Source organism: Aspergillus foveolatus (genome assembly GCF_047715535.1).
Source record: "Aspergillus foveolatus strain CBS 279.81 unplaced genomic scaffold BDW70scaffold_22, whole genome shotgun sequence".
Classification (NCBI taxonomy): Eukaryota; Fungi; Ascomycota; class Eurotiomycetes; order Eurotiales; family Aspergillaceae; genus Aspergillus; species Aspergillus foveolatus.
In genome coordinates, this window is record NW_027396086.1 from 181356 (window position 1) to 196991 (window position 15636).

General features: G+C 50.9%; 6 protein-coding genes across 6 annotated transcripts; 2 read left to right on the forward strand and 4 right to left on the reverse strand.

Moving 5' to 3' along the window:
* Window positions 1-494: 494 nt before the first annotated feature.
* On the forward strand, window positions 495-798 carry BDW70DRAFT_159724 (uncharacterized protein; the record flags this gene model as incomplete). The annotated part of the gene is made up of 2 exons (XM_073740732.1): window positions 495-649; window positions 699-798. 2 exons carry the CDS (start codon window positions 495-497, stop codon window positions 796-798), a joined length of 255 nt encoding a protein of 84 aa, XP_073596272.1.
* A 4671-nt stretch (window positions 799-5469) lies between these two features.
* Window positions 5470-6481, reverse strand: BDW70DRAFT_135759 (uncharacterized protein). Its single transcript, XM_073736747.1, has 2 exons — window positions 6121-6481; window positions 5470-6059 (listed from the first exon to the last, which is right to left on the reverse strand). The coding sequence occupies exon 2, from the start codon at window positions 5977-5979 to the stop codon at window positions 5632-5634; it is 348 nt and encodes a 115-aa protein (XP_073596273.1). The 5' UTR covers window positions 5980-6059; window positions 6121-6481; the 3' UTR covers window positions 5470-5631.
* Window positions 6482-6704: 223 nt separating this feature from the next.
* Window positions 6705-8338, forward strand: BDW70DRAFT_135760 (pyruvate dehydrogenase (acetyl-transferring) subunit E1 alpha). The gene is made up of 4 exons (XM_073736748.1): window positions 6705-6889; window positions 6964-7097; window positions 7165-7619; window positions 7672-8338. Exons 1-4 carry the CDS (start codon window positions 6767-6769, stop codon window positions 8175-8177), a joined length of 1218 nt encoding a protein of 405 aa, XP_073596274.1. The 5' UTR covers window positions 6705-6766; the 3' UTR covers window positions 8178-8338.
* Window positions 8339-8445: 107 nt separating this feature from the next.
* On the reverse strand, window positions 8446-10535 carry BDW70DRAFT_135762 (uncharacterized protein). The gene has a single exon (XM_073736749.1). It carries the CDS (start codon window positions 10345-10347, stop codon window positions 8461-8463), a length of 1887 nt encoding a protein of 628 aa, XP_073596275.1. The 5' UTR covers window positions 10348-10535; the 3' UTR covers window positions 8446-8460.
* A 284-nt stretch (window positions 10536-10819) lies between these two features.
* On the reverse strand, window positions 10820-12478 carry BDW70DRAFT_47975 (mitochondrial 37S ribosomal protein uS4m). Its single transcript, XM_073744103.1, has 3 exons — window positions 12432-12478; window positions 11934-12371; window positions 10820-11886 (listed from the first exon to the last, which is right to left on the reverse strand). The coding sequence occupies exons 1-3, from the start codon at window positions 12465-12467 to the stop codon at window positions 10972-10974; spliced, it is 1389 nt and encodes a 462-aa protein (XP_073596276.1). The 5' UTR covers window positions 12468-12478; the 3' UTR covers window positions 10820-10971.
* A 577-nt stretch (window positions 12479-13055) lies between these two features.
* BDW70DRAFT_135765 (putative DNA repair protein Rad26) lies at window positions 13056-15571 on the reverse strand. Its single transcript, XM_073736750.1, has 2 exons — window positions 15042-15571; window positions 13056-14996 (listed from the first exon to the last, which is right to left on the reverse strand). The coding sequence occupies exons 1-2, from the start codon at window positions 15498-15500 to the stop codon at window positions 13119-13121; spliced, it is 2337 nt and encodes a 778-aa protein (XP_073596277.1). The 5' UTR covers window positions 15501-15571; the 3' UTR covers window positions 13056-13118.
* Between the last annotated feature and the right edge of the window lie 65 nt (window positions 15572-15636).

Consider the following 15636-nt stretch of genomic DNA (forward strand, 5'->3'; position numbering starts at 1 on the left):
TTACTATGGCGTGTGCCCAAGGCTGTACTACACTCAGGTCCCCATAAGGAATGCATAGAGGAAACTACTTTGTACCCCCTGCCTGCTAAGCTGCTCTAGTCTACTTGCGATGTGCATTCTCTCGAGAGCCCAAGGCATTTTGGTTAATTCCATAATCCTCATCGACAGTTGACCATTGACCAGCGAGCGCCGGACCCTGGAATGACACATGGATCAATATGAACCTAATCTCGAGCGAAATGCACGCCTTTGGGCGAGCAGGAATCTGACGCTGCCTCACTCTCCAATCGTGTCCACTTGCATAAGATTGCTACAGTGTCCCAAGTAATTAATGGCGAAATAAGCTTTTGCTTGTGCTTTTTATCCTCTCCGTTTACACTCATTTAATTTAAAATCCGCTTCGCCGTCTCTCTCTTCCCCTTGTCCACGTCGCGGCGACACCACAAAAGGCAAAGGAAAAAAAAAAAAAAAACTAAGAGCAAAAAGACAGCAAGATGAAATTCGCAGCCGCCCTCGCTATAGTCTTCCTCTTCGGCACCACCCACGCCATTCCCAATCCGCCGGCACAGGCACAAGAACCCGAGCAGCAGCGGGTTCGCTTCTTGGTCCCCAACGACTTGACAGTCGAGCAGGGGAGCTCCAAACGCGGGTGATACTACCAAGGTGACTGGCGGGCCGCTGAGCGGTCTTGTGGGCAGTGGATCTGGCGCAGACGGGCTGGGTCTGTTTTCGCAGTGCTCGAAGCTGGATGTGGAACGTGAGTGCACACTCGCCATACCTATCACTGCTGCCCTTTAGAGGTGATTATGATTGTGATGTTCTAACATTAACTGTCTTGTTGTGTTTTAGTGCTTATCGCTCCCCATGACATCCTGAATCAACAGTGCAAGCAGAATATCGTTTGCTGTGCAAAGGATGAGCATTCAGCGGTATGTCCCGCCCCTACTCCATTGCCATATCCGCTGTAAGTAAGTATCTATACAATGGAGCGGACAGACTCTGAAACAGGATAATGATCTCATTGGTGTCTCACTGCCCTGTATTGCGCTGGGATCTCTGCTCTAGTCCCTGCTCACGGAAGGAAGACAGTCCGTATGAGATATCTGAGTCCGGTCTATCATGAATTTTCCGGGCGCAAGACGCTATCTGCTTTGTATTCAGGGCTCGACTTACGAGGAGGTCAGTGTTGGGACGAAGTTTGCTGCAGGCACTGCGGCTTTTTTATACAGTTTGGGCTTCCGCTGCTAATACAGTGCTAATTTTTCTAAAAACAAGTTTTCAACATAATAAATATTAATCCTTTGTTACCATGGCTATACCTAGTCAATTATATCCACAAGGGCTAATGAGCTTGTATTCCAGCTGACCAGTAAACTGGCTCTCATTTTCTGGCAGAATGCTGATCAGGCCGGTAGGAACAACAGCCCTTTCTAATGGGGTTTCCAGTCTACTTTGGCCTGGCACCGCATAATTGCAATGGAATGCATAAGTATATACTTTTGCTGGAAATGCCAATTGTACTACGCAGCTGCCAGGCCATCTGCGGCCATGATGGCTCAATCTTCTCGTCTTGCAAAGCTTCGGAAATCCAGTGCTTTGAGCCTTGCAGCGATTCTCCAAAAACTGCAAACTATACGCAGTGTTATAGAAATATCGAGGAGAGGACCAGCCTGCTGATCATTGAAGAAAAAGAATAGTCATTGCTTTTTAGTATACCCCGTCTTCTATCGTATATGGGTAAGCTTACCCTCTCTTGTCAACTGCGAGCAACTACGGAGTAACTCAGTCGTGAAGCCGGGAGAAGCTGAAATATCGTTAGAATACTGCTCATCGTCTACGACAAGGTGCAAAAAGGCAATAAAGGTCGCCTAGGTATTAGCACTGTCCTCCAACCTCTACTTTTACTGCATCAACGAGATGAGCAATGCCATCCCCTACTCTTTCCTCCTGGCCGTCGTGTCAGATCCAGCAGCGAGCGTACTGATCTGTGTTCCGCTGATTTGGGGCAGTCCAAGCAGGGGAGGGAGAAGCTCATATCGCGTCTGACCATGGTCATGTTAGGTGCCGCCCATCTCTTTACCGTTGCAAGAACTGTAACGGGCGTAGACAGTACTATTTTCAACTGGCTGTCCTGTATAAACGAGTCTCACAAGCTTAGAGAAGGAAACAAAAGATAGAAGCGCAAATATCCTCCTCTCCCGTTTATCAACCTTTTCCGGTCGTGCGTCAAGACTTTTCGGATCTGTATGCCGACGGATCTCTTTACCAAAGCTGCGCGCTGCAATTCCGAGATTGTATACCAATGTTGCTGAAACCTTATTCAGATCTCTGGAATCATTCCTGGTTAAGGGCATGGCCGACAACCAAAATCCAGGCCATAGCCAGTGACAAGAACCACCACGGAGATTGAGATCAATGGATGACTGTTGGAGGACAGGAATCATTCCTGTGGCATACATCATATAAGACAAGGAAGCAGAACTGGCGAGGTAAGTTCAAGATTTCAATCAATGCGAGATAGGCCAGGGCTAGGCGGTGCCGCTACTAATCTGTTTCATGTAGATGTTAGCACTCGAAATCCCTCCTACAAACTTGACTTCTCAACAGGCAAAAAAACATAAAGCTTGTCTGGACTGGTGCCTCTGGAGCATGATTAAGAGTTTTGCAGGCCCGCAATACCTTTGATGTATTTGAGATCTAATGCAGGACACTCTATTGGTTCACGGTAGCCCGAAATTTCTGGAAGAGTCTCCAGGCTCAGTTGAGAGGGTATATAGAGGGGAAATACATTCAGTGAGCGTCCAGGACCCCCTTTGTCAGCCTACCAGTTGTTTGTTCGGTTGACCTGCTCAACACAGAGATTTGTTGTAGAGATATGTGGCAGTTACCATCTTAGGTAGGTATATGCTTGCGCGGAATTGATTATGTTATGATAGAATGGCGTATGATCTTACCGTTCCGGCCACCTCGACTGCCCCCTTTCCCCCCCCCAAGATACGGGACCGGCGAATTGAAAATTGAGGTTGACTGTTGTACTGTGCCAATTTCTGTGATAATGCGTCTGGTTGGGACTGACGAACAGTCAGTACGCCGTCTTCAACTTCAGGTGAAGGACGGTAGCTCACCTCATTAAGAGGGCCGTTCCATACGTGCCCAATCAATGGGTAGATAATTGGCCAGACTATTGAGAAATAACGAGAGAGCGAGACTATGGCGCTGGTTATAAGGGTCGCAGTCGAGCGTTTCGTACCCTATCGCGGCCATTCTGCCAATTGTTCATGCTGGTCGTCGTCGATGAAAAAGATACTTTTTTCAGGTTTTAAATATTTTCATGAATCCCCACCGACATCAACATAACATAGCTGGGCGTACAGCAAGCTTATCCAGATTTCCAAAGCCCTGCATTACCTCGAGGGTAAATTTACGGAGTTGTCTTGAAGAATCCAGATTTCCGGCCTGTAAAGCTGCTCAACCAGCCTCGCCTGGAGTCAAATTGAGTGCTATACTGTCAGTCACTGTGCGCCATAGTTCAGGCGCAAAGGCATGCGTTTCACTGGGTTGATGAACTTGTAGGATTCTATTGATTGAGCAAGTGAGACAGGTCAGGTGACTTCCAACCCTAAGTTACCTTAAGTAGACCCTAATTACAACATCGATTAACCTTTGTCCATAGCATGGAGACATGATTTATTGGCAGCCGTCGAGAACGACAGACATTTCTACAGACTCGTAAAATGATGCTTCGTGGACAAAGGGTGCTACCTCGGTCCAGCTGAAGCTTCTTGTATCCAAACGTCTAACCTGCTACTTCCCAAACTCAATTTTTTCAGTAATATACTCTAGGAAGAGCCTACTTCGTAGCCCTAAACTCAAGGTATAGCTACCCGAAAAGCCTCTTCAGATTCGTGGGTTTCAGTTCGCCTGAATCCTCGGGGTGACTGAATGGCGGAAATTGTCGTCTTATTGAAATTGACACCACATGCCAAATCAAGGAGACATTGATTCTAGACATAAAGAACATGCAAGGAGACCCCCTATTCTTGTCCCTTCGCCCTCACGGCATGAAATCGCCTTGCAGGAGGCTGGCAGAGACATCCGAACTGCCCTGAAGCTCCGAGCGTGCTTTCAAAGCTATGGAAACCCCACCACGGGTTTTGACAATCGGCGTCTTAAGCAGTACTCCCGCCACAAAGGTCTGTTGCGACACTTCCAAGCTGAGCATCTCGACGATCGTCACTGTAACTACTGCAACGAGTCGGTGAGCAATGAGATGTATTGGCGAAGGCACACCGTAGACAAGCATCGCTTGAATGTCACATACCTTGGGGACTGCCCTCATGATCTTTGAGTATATTAGAGACAATACTCTTGTCCAGGAGCATATTTACATTGGATAAGCTATGGAGAAGTTAACTAGTTCATCCAAGTGTGACGGTAGAAACGAAATCCCCATCAAATAATGCGCTAGCTCAACCTTAGGCCTGCTTCCCGTTTTCATGTCCTCGATTAGAGATTTCCGACGTCTCGCGGGATTGTATCAAAGTGTTCTGCTGGGAAGAGAGTATAGGATCTTGCCTGAACAGACAAGAGAGCCGATGATGAATTGGCTCGCATCTCAAAAAAAGATGATATCTGAGATAGCAGCTATAAGTCTCAGATATACGCCGCAATAAGTAACTACCAGAGATGGTTTGTGATATGGAAATATCATGTGATATTCATTGTGTATACCAGGTTTGGTTTGGTCTGGTTTGGGGCCGATGCACAGCGACGCCCGGCATCATGTCCTACATGGAGATTAGGGAGCTCTTGGAGACTCGGGCGCAAGGGCATACTTGGACGAGGAGGCAGCTGTCCAGTATCTTGTCTATGGAGATAATAGCTGGGTCTCATATGTCGACGCAACCACCTTCACGGCCAGAATTGATTACGCGGAGAGTATGGGTCTCTAGCAATCTATGTATACTCAAACCTTGATTATCATATCGTGTCTAGTTCAGTTATACATTGGTCGTCGCTGAAAGTGTTGCACTGGGCGCTATCTGAGAGAGCCCAAAACGATAACTCATGCTTCGCTAGAATTTGGCTATTGGCGCCAGCGTGCCATCATCAGTTGCATGGATCTCGACCGGCTACCAAAGGCCCTTTACGTGAAGTTTCGCCAATCACAACAGTGCAATGAAGGGAGTGCAGGGAGCAACTATGGGTAAGCATACGGGCAAGGATAAGGTCAAAGGGAGTGCGCGATGCTTTTCTCGGGGCAGCCCTCACGTAAAAGGGAATAGACAGACTGCCTTTGTTCCGGTGGAAGAGAAAGGTATAGACAGTCAAAGTTGCGTCTAGGTTCTTATTTTAGCGTTGCATGCCTGCGTTAGATTGCTCTGAAGTATATAGCTCGTACTCTAGGTTTTCTCGGCCGGCTACCTTGCAAAGACATCTATACTCGTCAATAAACTCGCTGGCTTTTCTACTGAGACACCAGATATATCAGTCCAAAACTCTCCAGGCCAAGAACCACAGGATATCTGACCGGTATTCCTGACCAGTGAGGCTTCAAGGAGCAAGAAAATGGGCACCGCGGTTGATCATAATCCGCATTCTGCCATCGTCTCAATTGCATCACAATCCAAACTATAAAGTTGACAGTGGGAAACACTGCGTGCGCCAAGCGCAACTCTGTAGAAGTATTTGTGATAACGCCTGTTGAGAGTTGCTGCAGTCTTGAAGGAAACCAGGGCTAAATTGCCAACGGGGTTGATAGTAGCTCATTGGGATATAAAACGGCCCATAGGTGACACATTGACTGGATCTTCCAGCGAAGGCTAGTGTCAATACTGTTGTATGATCGTTCGGGCATTGATCAAGATTAAGCGGCCAGTCGCATAAAGTACTTGGGAGGTCATTAAAGAGCATTGCATTCTGCCAGCTAGTAAATTCCATGTAGAAGGTAAGAAAGACAATGGCTACAAAGTAGCACATTAATAGCCTCTGCGCAGCAACTGTTGATGGACTCGAATCTGGGAACGTCTGTGATATTTCCTACCGAGCCCCCGAAACCTACGAGAGACTATTAGAGCCTAGTTCGATGGCCGTAGCATGTTGACTGCAAAAAAACAAGACTTTCCTTTTTTTTTTTTTTTTTTTTTTTCAGAATCAGGGTAGAAGCCTGGAACCCCCTCGCGCGTTTCCCGAGCTCGAGACACGAAAGTATGCTGAATCATCCTTCGCGATCTGCCGGACTGAACAGCGCCGGTTCCCATCAATTCGGGGTGATGACGGACAATTCAACCGTATTATGAGATAAGCATAGCTTGACCTGCAGGCGAAATACCCGGTTCTGAAATGCACGGAAGATATTCCCGATGTCCCCAATTTGTCCGGGTTGAGAGCTCAGCATATCGTAGCGTCCTCAAGAAGCATCTGTTCGAGCATAGGTAAAGCTTGCTGAGTTATACTCTGTGTAGTCCTTTTGAGTCTTCCGCAAGTCGTGAATTGCAGAATGAGCGAAACAGATATAGACATACAGTAAGTCACAACGAGGGAGTGGAGACTTTGGAGTACCTCGTGATATTGTTTGCAGTGTTTGCAGCCTACACACCGGCGACCGAAGCAATCAGGCTTATCTAAGAGGCGGTCCCGATCAGGCTTAGCGGGACCGGAAAGTTCCTTCGTGGTTTCCCAACGTCTCCAGCTGTTGTTGAAAGATAACATCCCCGTCTCACTCCTCCTTCTCCCTCCTCCCTCCATTGCTTGTTTACTGTCCATCATGTTGTTCCGAACTGCGTGGGCCCGTCAGGCTGCGCCTCTGAGGCGTCAGGCTTTTGCTCCCCTTGCTCGCCGCTCCGTCACCACCGACGCCGCCTCGTCGCATGCTGAAAATATCCCAGAGGTCGGTATCAGCTATCCCGAGCTGAAAATCTTGCGCAACGACATCGAATTTCATACTGATGCGCGCTCTACTAGGATGAGAACAAGCCTTTCACTGTCCGTCTCTCTGATGAGAGCTTCGAGACTTACGAGATCGACCCTCCGCCTTACACCCTGGAGGTGACCAAGAAGGAGCTCAAGCAGATGTACTACGACATGGTCGCTATGCGGTATGAACTATTTTCCCTTTCTTGGATCGCGAAACCTTCTGAAATATATACTAACGCTCTGGTTTAGACGCATGGAGATGGCTGCCGACCGTCTGTACAAGGAGAAGAAGATCAGAGGTTTCTGCCACTTGTCAACCGGTCAAGAAGCCGTCGCTGTCGGTATCGAACACGCCCTCACCCGCGAGGACAAGATCATCACCGCTTACCGATGCCACGGTTACGCGATGATGCGCGGTGGTACTATCCGCTCGATTATCGGAGAGTTGCTCGGTCGTCGCGAGGGTATTGCTTACGGAAAGGGTGGTTCTATGCACATGTTCGCCCCCAACTTCTATGGCGGTAACGGTATTGTCGGTGCCCAGGTTCCTGTTGGTGCCGGTCTTGCCTTCGCTCAGCAGTACAACGAGGAGAAGTCCACCAGTGTGGTTCTGTACGGTGATGGTGCTTCCAACCAGGGTCAGGTCTTTGAGGCTTTCAACATGGCCAAGCTCTGGAACCTTCCCGTTCTTTTCGGTTGCGAGAGTAAGTTTCGCATGACATTCGTTTTCATTTTTTCATTGGCTAACGATCGCAGACAACAAGTACGGTATGGGTACCTCCGCCGCTCGTTCATCTGCCTTGACCGATTACTACAAGCGTGGTCAGTACATCCCTGGTATCAAGGTTAACGGTATGGATGTTCTCGCCACCAAGGCTGCCGTCAAGTACGGTAAGGACTATGCCATCTCTGGCAACGGTCCTCTGGTCTACGAGTACGTCACCTACCGCTACGGTGGTCACTCCATGTCCGACCCTGGTACCACCTACCGTAGCCGTGAGGAGATCCAGCGCATGCGCAGCACCCAGGATCCTATCCAGGGTCTCAAGCAGAAGATCCTTGACTGGGGCGTCATGAGCGAGGAGGACCTTAAGGGTCTTGACAAGAGCGCCCGTGCTCACGTCGACGAGGAGGTTGCCATTGCCGAGAAGATGCCTCTGCCCGAGAACAACTCTCGCATCCTGTTTGAAGACATCTACGTCCGCGGCAGCGAGCCTCGATGGATGAGGGGTCGCACTGTTGACGAGACTTTCTACTACTAGTTCTTTGCATAGAGGGCTTGTTTCATTATCTTCTCTCTACGCTTGAGGAGGAGGGAAGCGAGTATAAGAGCGGTACGCTTGTCCACATGATGTTTACTTTGTAATTTAGCCGGATTTTGTTTGCATTGGCCATATAGCAAATAAAGACTATTGGGAGGCCATCATCTTGCACAGGAGACTCGTAAAATCATGCGGATAATAAGGCTAAAAAAGTAGGTATCATCATATGCAATCGCAAACCGCAACGCCAGAAATTCAGAACCGAAAAGAACCCTTAGTCATATCATGAAGGTTCCTGCCTTAGCATATCAAGAATCATCTCCTGCGTCCTCTGCACAGAATCAAGTTTCTCTTCCAAAACCGCTCGCTCTTTATCCCATTCTGCCCTTAATTCTTCCATCATCTCTGATTTCAGGTCTTTTTTGAGTTTCCTCAATACGCTTCGTGAGGGCGTTTGAGCATCCTCACTTGCCCCACCGTTACTATCCTGAGAAGCGGGTTGGACTTGCGCTGATGTAGGTTCTGAGTTCGGATTTGTGCCGGTCTGCAGGAGGGAAGAAGCCGTCGGATTCGACTCGAGGTGCTTATTTAGTTTCCCCAGGGTTTCAAGCATTGCGACCATCACTGCGCTGTCGGGGGTTTGTTGGGGAGGGGGGTTTGTGATACTTGGTGTTGAGGGTTGGTTGTGGCTGGTATTGTGGGTGGAAGTATGGTTGTGGGTGTGGTTTGCTTGGGGAGTGCGGTGGTTATGAGTTTGTGTCGGAGGATTAAAGGGTGTTGATACGGGCGGTGTTTGCGAGGACTGTGAGAAGAGTGTGTCGAATCCTGGTGGTAGACGGACAGGCGTTGAAGAGACGGGTGTTGATGACGGCGCCGTCGAGGTCTGGTTAACCATAGGGCTACTACTCGCACTCGACGGTGCCCGCCACCCATCCCCAGAGCCCGGAGCAGAGGAGCTGGGCAGATCCCATCCATCTCCAGCCGTCACAGACGCAGTAGGCGTCGTAGCAGTCCACTTCCTCTTCCTTGGGCGTCTTGAATCCCTCTTCTCAATCCGCCGCGCCTCAGCCTCCTCCCACCGTTGCCACGTCGGGATCCACGCATCAACAACAGCACGCCACCGCGGATTCGACAAATCCTCCGCCGTCTCGGTCCCTGACGCGCCTTTCTCGCGCTGTTCCTCGAGGAACTTCATGCGCTGCTTCGTGACGAGCTCAACCTTCCGGCGCACAGAGTGCCATGAATATGGGTGTTTCTGACCGCGGGTGAACTCCATTGTCACCGTCATCCACCACTTGCAGAGATTACTGCGTCGTCCGAAGTCGGCTGCATGGCGGTTGCAAATTTCGAAGAGGAATACTTCCTCCTTTGTAGTCAAGCGTTTGCCGTGTTTCCGACTTGTCAGGTTCAGACCGGACGGCAGGGTACGTGTGATTTCGCCATTAGAGCCAATGCTAACACCGACGCCCTTCCCGGCGACGTCTGTGCCGTTCTCTGTTAATACCTCCACGTCAATATCACCATCACGACCGTTCTGCCCTCCCTCGCCTGTAAACTCCGGCTCGCCCAGTGCGTCTGCCCCGCTTGCATCCCGCGTCCCCGGCGTACCCCCAGGACTTTCAGACCGATCACTCTCCTCGCTCTCCACTGACACCACCTGTCCTGCCTGGTTTCCTCCGCCGCCGCCCGTCCCCACAACTGCACCCCCCGACTGCGCCGCCCTCGAATCAACAATCATCGATACCGGCGCCTGTGTCTGCTGCTGGTGCTGCTGGTGCTGGTGCTGGTGCTGCTGCGGCTGCTGTTGCTGCGAAACCGAATGCTGCATCCTCAGATTCGACGAGATTGTCGGCAGCGACGCATTGTGCCCCGGGTTATGAGCGGTTGTATGGCCATGCACGCGTCCGTGCCCATTCAACATAGACGGGAGCCAATTCATGCGAAATGACGAAGCGGACGGCGAGGCGCTGGGAGAGGAGTCCAGCTCGACGAGGCGCGTTCCAGGCGAGACCGTGCCAGGGACCGAGACCGTGCCTGAGACCGAGGTGACGGTTGGGGAGTGGTGATGGGCATGTTGTGTATGGCTGTGATGAGGGTGTGTCTGGGCGTGGTGACTTTGGTGATGGGGGTGCGGTGCTTGCGTGTGGTGCGTGCTCCAGGGATTGTACATCGCCCTCTATCTCGCCCCCGAGGGGTCGGTCCTAATGAGACTCTGGTGGTCTCCAGTCCAGCGTTGACTGGGTAAATTCGAGTTCAGGTTAAAGAATGGCGGAAGATGCGATGGTAATATAAATATATATGCCCCAGATAGCTAGGAATAATCTAAATGGGTGTAGCAGTCACAAGCGGAGATCTAAATGGAGTCCTGTCGTGATGCAGCTGCGGGTGATGTTGATTTCGAGATCATCGGGCGGGCGTTAAAATTTCCCCTGAGGGTTTTGCAATTACATTTTCGACCCCACTACTGCAGTACTTTTCGCCTATGAGATGTAATATTACCGTACTGGAATTCAAGTCAACGGTGGATTTTCATTGCTTCGCCTCTTTTTACACCTTGTTCACCATTTATTGCAAGGACACTAAGACATGAAACAGAGTCCAGAGTTCAGGCTGTAGTCGAGAATTAATGTATTCAAGAAAGGCTTCTCTATTGCGTTAATTTACATAAGCCCGTATAGTGAACAACGGCCACTTGCCGGACCAACTGACAAATACAAGGTGCGCCTGATCCCAGTAATACATAAGCGAAGAAAGGTAGCGGAGAAACAATTAGCAACTGGTGAAGACGATTACTCTACCGCCGTCTCAAGTACCAGGAGAATGCAGCTGTCGACACCGCCTCACCGAACGGCGTGGGCACTTCTGAGTGTCCGGGCCGAGCAACCGGGTGTCGCAGGTATACCGCTGCGCAGATGTTCTGGTTGACCTCCAGGTATCGGGGGATGAAAGCAAAGGCGCTCATATAATCGCGTGGCCGCCAAGGGGTAGCATAGGGCTTTGAGTGGTCGATGGGGTTGTCGCGCATCTGGACGAGGGCGCGCTTGAGCACGTCGAGTTCCTCCTCGGTCAGCTCTGATGTATCAACTTCGCCTTCTGGATTCTGCGTGGCCTGGCGGAAGGCCTCGGTGAGGGCTTCTGTGGGTTTGGTGTCCACAGAAGTGGACGCGTTGGCAGTGGCTTCAGTTTCTGCTGGTTCTGACTTGGCTGCGGCGTCTGCATTTTCCTTCTTGGACTCCTTCTCTTCTTTGGACTGGATTTTCGTGGCCTTAAGGAGCTTCAGTAGCTCTGCGAATTGAGTCTCGAGGTTATCGGTCAGCGTAGATGTGGGAGCACCGCTCTTGGACATGACACGACGGACGGCTTTTTGAAAGCCACGCAGTTCCTGCTTGCGTTTGGCGGGTAGTACGTCCTTGTTGCTTCCCATGATGTTCTTGGCCTGGGAAAGGAGGCGCTTCAGCGTCTCGCGCGTGTCAAGCTTCTCTTCCTTGGCCTCCTCCTTAGCTTCTGCTTCCTCGCCCTCTTTGACCTCCTCGCCCTCGCCCTCGCCCTCGCCCTCCTCTTTCTTTTCGGTCTCTGCGGCCTTCTTGCGCTCAACACGGGCCTCGCGGCGTTCGAACTTGTCTTTCGGCGCACCGGTAGCATACATCACACGCTTGGGGTCGACCTGAAACATATCGCCGGGGTTGAGAAGGTAACCGGGGTACCTCATCTAGTCTTGTCAGATCATCCTCTCGAAATCTGTGGATGGAATAATACCTTCTTCCCATTGACAGTTACAGCGCCATGCAGCACAAATTGCCTCGCTTGTCTTGCACTGCTCGCAAACAGCGCTCGGAAAATAGCAACATCCAGCCTCCGCTCCAATGGGGCAAACGTCATATTCGTGTATGGTGTCTTTGTCCTGACGTCTGCAGCACGAGTCCGCATGTCTGTTTCGAGCCCCGAACCACGTCCAGCAGCCATGCTGGATCCGTCATCCTGCGCCATCTTCCAGGGACTCATGGGCACGACGCTGCGGAGGCGTCGCGAGAACATGCGCGTCCATTGGCTCTCGCGAACTTGTTCACCGTGGTAGGCGCGGGCCATGGCCTTGGCTGTCCATTTTTGCTGGAAGAAGGTTCTGCTTGCTGTGGGCGGGTTGCGGATGCGGTTGAGGTTATACAAGTTGTATTTGCTCCATGACTGCCGGATTTTCTGCGAGAGGGTCGGTCAGCTTTTCGTTGTCATCTTGAAGTCTCAAAGAGGCAGTCGTACCGGCTTGCTTAGCGGCGTGGTAGCCCTGTTCCTCATCCTGGCGGTGCAGTTGTCTTGATGTTCTTCCCGACTGCTCAGTCCTCAATTTCCGACGGCCAAAACTTCGCTTTGCACGTGACCAGACACCTAGTATTAATGCCTCAAAGTTGAGGCCTCAGTCCCTTGCTTCTGCCTGTGCTCTGATTGGCCTAAAAATTCTCGCTTATCACTAGCGTCGAAGTGGCCTTTGTTCGCGCCTATAAATACCAGCTGCCCTCCGACACTCTTTGAACTTTTTCTTCTTTTCTTCTTCATACTTACCTTGTTTGGGTGGCTGCGATCAAGAAGGCGGTCCACCACAGATTGGTCCCTGCATTGCACAGCGCGGCGGAACGGTCTGTTCAACGGCCTTCGGGTCATTGACAGGCGTATTCTTTGGCACTCTCCACATTGTGGTTTTCTCTTTTCATCATTTCCTCGCATTGTGCGGGGCTATGGAGAAGGGTGACTTCCGCACATTCACGTCAAGTACGAGTTTCCTTGGGCAAATTGGGTTTGGGGTCCTTGTTCTACATCTGTTTTCCACACTATTAAAAGTGTCTAATGTGTCGTAATTATTATGTTTTTCGGCATAATAAACAAAACATTGCTCCATTGCGGGATAAGTTACGTCTCTGTTCGTACTGCAGGGGTATATACTCGTGAAACCTATAGCGCCAAATCCTCTTCCATCACTTCCATCATCTCCGTATCTTCTGCGTGCTTCGCCTCTGTATCCTCCCCCGTGGCATGCGGGAATGCCTCGAGTAAAGCTTCTGCTTCCTGCGGATTGACCGCGTCGTCCAGAATCGAGTGCGCCATTTCCACTGTCTCGTCCTCGATGCCTGCCTCGAGAACAATTCCTTCGCTAAAGGCAAGCCGCGTCAACACAACGAGAAATTTCTGCTTTCCGCCGGGTACTCGATGCAGCTTTAACTGTAGGTCAGCTTCCTTTGGATGCCGTTGTATAATGCTGTAGATTAATCGCATGAGGCCGTTGACCATCGCCGAGTGCATATCTCTTTCTGGTGGATATGAGTAGAGTGCGTCCAACTCGTCGTGCATCGCCCTAACCAGCTTTGCCAAAGCCGTATGATGTGAGGCGATGACGAGGCTGCCGTGCGTGTTATCCGGCTCAATAGGATTGAAGGTCACCGTCATCAAGAAGGCTAAAGCTTCCAACCGCACGTCGCAAATCTCCGCTCGCGTGTACGGCGGCTGGCCCTCGTCTGGTTGTAGCGTTTCCCACATGAGACTAGCGACGCGGTCAACAACCCAGTTCTCGTTCGACTTCTGGTCTTGTTCGGACTCTTGAATGGACGCGAACGAGTTGGGACGGACACTGGTCATGAGCAGGCTTAGGGTGAGCTTGATGTCGCTGGCAGGCTGTGAACAGCTCAGCATCATCAGCACAAAAGAGTAGCGGATATGGCGCCACAGATCCTCCACGAGTTGGTCATCGCTCAGGCTGCGACAGGCTATCTGATATAGCACCCTGACGACCTCGGTGGAATCCACCAATGGTTCAAGCTGGGAAGCCGGTGTTTGCGTCACTTTGCCGAAGCTCTGACTTGCATAGGGTGAATGTTTGAAACGTGGGACTCCGTTGATGTCGCTCGAATCCAGCAGCACAGGTATCAAACGATCCATCTGCCGTAAGACGGCCGTGGTGTCAATAGCGAGTATGAGCCTTGTGGCTTCCAAGAAGATTGGTATCGGCTTGTAGAACTTCTCCTTAAGTGCTCGGGACCATAACGAAATTATCGCCCGCATGTGTTCCATCGCGTAGCTACCGAGGTCAAGTTGCGTTGTCTCTTCCAAGAGGATGCTATACAATGTCCGCCCAGGTTCCGAAGGAAACGCAAGCTCTGCCATAATTTCAATGTCGGTTTTGTGAGGGATTGTCCGATGATTTAGGATCTGTTTTATGATGTGTGAATCTTGGTGCCCGGCCTCCTGCGAAGGCTCCTTCATAGGCAACTCGATTGGAGGCTCTGACATGGCCTCATCCATCGCGCCCCCCGCGATCCCTAGACTTGGCTCTCTGTGCGCGCTCAGATGCAAACGTGTCGGGCTATCCTGGCTTGTCCGTCTTCTCTTTTTACCAGTTACGGTAGGCGTTGCTTGTTTTGATCTTCCCGATTTGCTAGGCGAGACCGCCAGTATTTCTTCGTCGTCGAACCCGTCGCGAAACGGTAGAGCCTTGGGCTTCTTTGGCGTCAGGGGTGCTGATTTCTCTTCTGTTCGCATTTTGGCTTTTATCTGGTGAACTCGCGAAACTTCTTCCGCAAGATCCTGTTTGAGAAATGCATTTTCCGTAGCCAGCGTTTTGCCTTGTTCCCGGATTGCCTCTAGCTCCTCTCTATGTTTTGCCGTCTCCTCATCCATGGCCTTGCGCAGACCACTTAGTTGCCGCTCATAGTCGTTGACTATTTTGGCGTGGTTCGAGCGGATGATGGCAATTTCTCCGGTTTTTGTTTCGGCCAAGGATTTGACGTTTGCGAACTCGTTCTCAAGGCGAACATAGCGTTCGGTTTCTTGTTGGAGCTGTAGAAGTCAGCACTGAGCGTATAAAACCGAGAACAATCAAACCTTCGCTGTAAGAATCTCGTGCTCCCTTTGCAAAGCAGAGTAGAAGGACAGACCTCCATCGGTCTCCATAAGCTTCTCTTCCAATGCAATTGAGTCATGGGCATAATGTGACGGTCGGTCTGAGATGGTAACAGTTTCATTCAGGCCAACTGCAGCCCCATCATCAAGTACCTCCGCGTCCAACTCTCCCACGTCCAGCGATCCATAGTCATTAGTCAAACCAGTGTGCAGCTGTGCAGGCGGTCGTAGTGTGGCATTGGCGACATCGATCGGGTTAGTCTGGGGATAACGAATGGTGACCTCTCGCTCAGCCCAATTCTTCCGCGGATCCGGCTCTCGCTGCGTAGGGTGTTCGGCCTGTGTAGCGCGAAAGGCATCTTGCTCGAGCTGCTCTAGAGCATCCGGGGGTAGATCGTCGAAGCCGTCGTCGGAAAAAACATCATCATCGAAGTTTTCCATGCCCAAGAGGTGAGGCCGCCATGAATAGCGCCGCTTTATTGGCGTAGAGTTTGGTGGAGCAGCAAAAGTTGGTAGTCTGGACAGCCGGCAGGCTGAGAAGGCGAGGAAAACACCTGACGTAGGTAGCTGGCAGTCA

Coding starts and splice junctions, on each gene's coding strand:
- BDW70DRAFT_135759 (XM_073736747.1), bottom strand. CDS start 5,979: ATGTGCTACTTTGTAGCCATTGTCTTTCTTACCTTCTACATGGAATTT.
- BDW70DRAFT_135760 (XM_073736748.1), top strand. CDS start 6,767: ATGTTGTTCCGAACTGCGTGGGCCCGTCAGGCTGCGCCTCTGAGGCGT. Junction 7,098..7,164: donor TACGACATGGTCGCTATGCG/GTATGAACTATT, acceptor GCTCTGGTTTAG/ACGCATGGAGATGGCTGCCG. Junction 7,620..7,671: donor CGTTCTTTTCGGTTGCGAGA/GTAAGTTTCGCA, acceptor TAACGATCGCAG/ACAACAAGTACGGTATGGGT.
- BDW70DRAFT_135762 (XM_073736749.1), bottom strand. CDS start 10,347: ATGTACAATCCCTGGAGCACGCACCACACGCAAGCACCGCACCCCCAT.
- BDW70DRAFT_47975 (XM_073744103.1), bottom strand. CDS start 12,467: ATGAGGAACAGGGCTACCACGCCGCTAAGCAAGCCG. Junction 12,372..12,431: donor CCACGCCGCTAAGCAAGCCG/GTACGACTGCCT, acceptor ACCCTCTCGCAG/AAAATCCGGCAGTCATGGAG. Junction 11,887..11,933: donor TAACTGTCAATGGGAAGAAG/GTATTATTCCAT, acceptor TGACAAGACTAG/ATGAGGTACCCCGGTTACCT.
- BDW70DRAFT_135765 (XM_073736750.1), bottom strand. CDS start 15,500: ATGGAAAACTTCGATGATGATGTTTTTTCCGACGACGGCTTCGACGAT. Junction 14,997..15,041: donor ACGAGATTCTTACAGCGAAG/GTTTGATTGTTC, acceptor TGACTTCTACAG/CTCCAACAAGAAACCGAACG.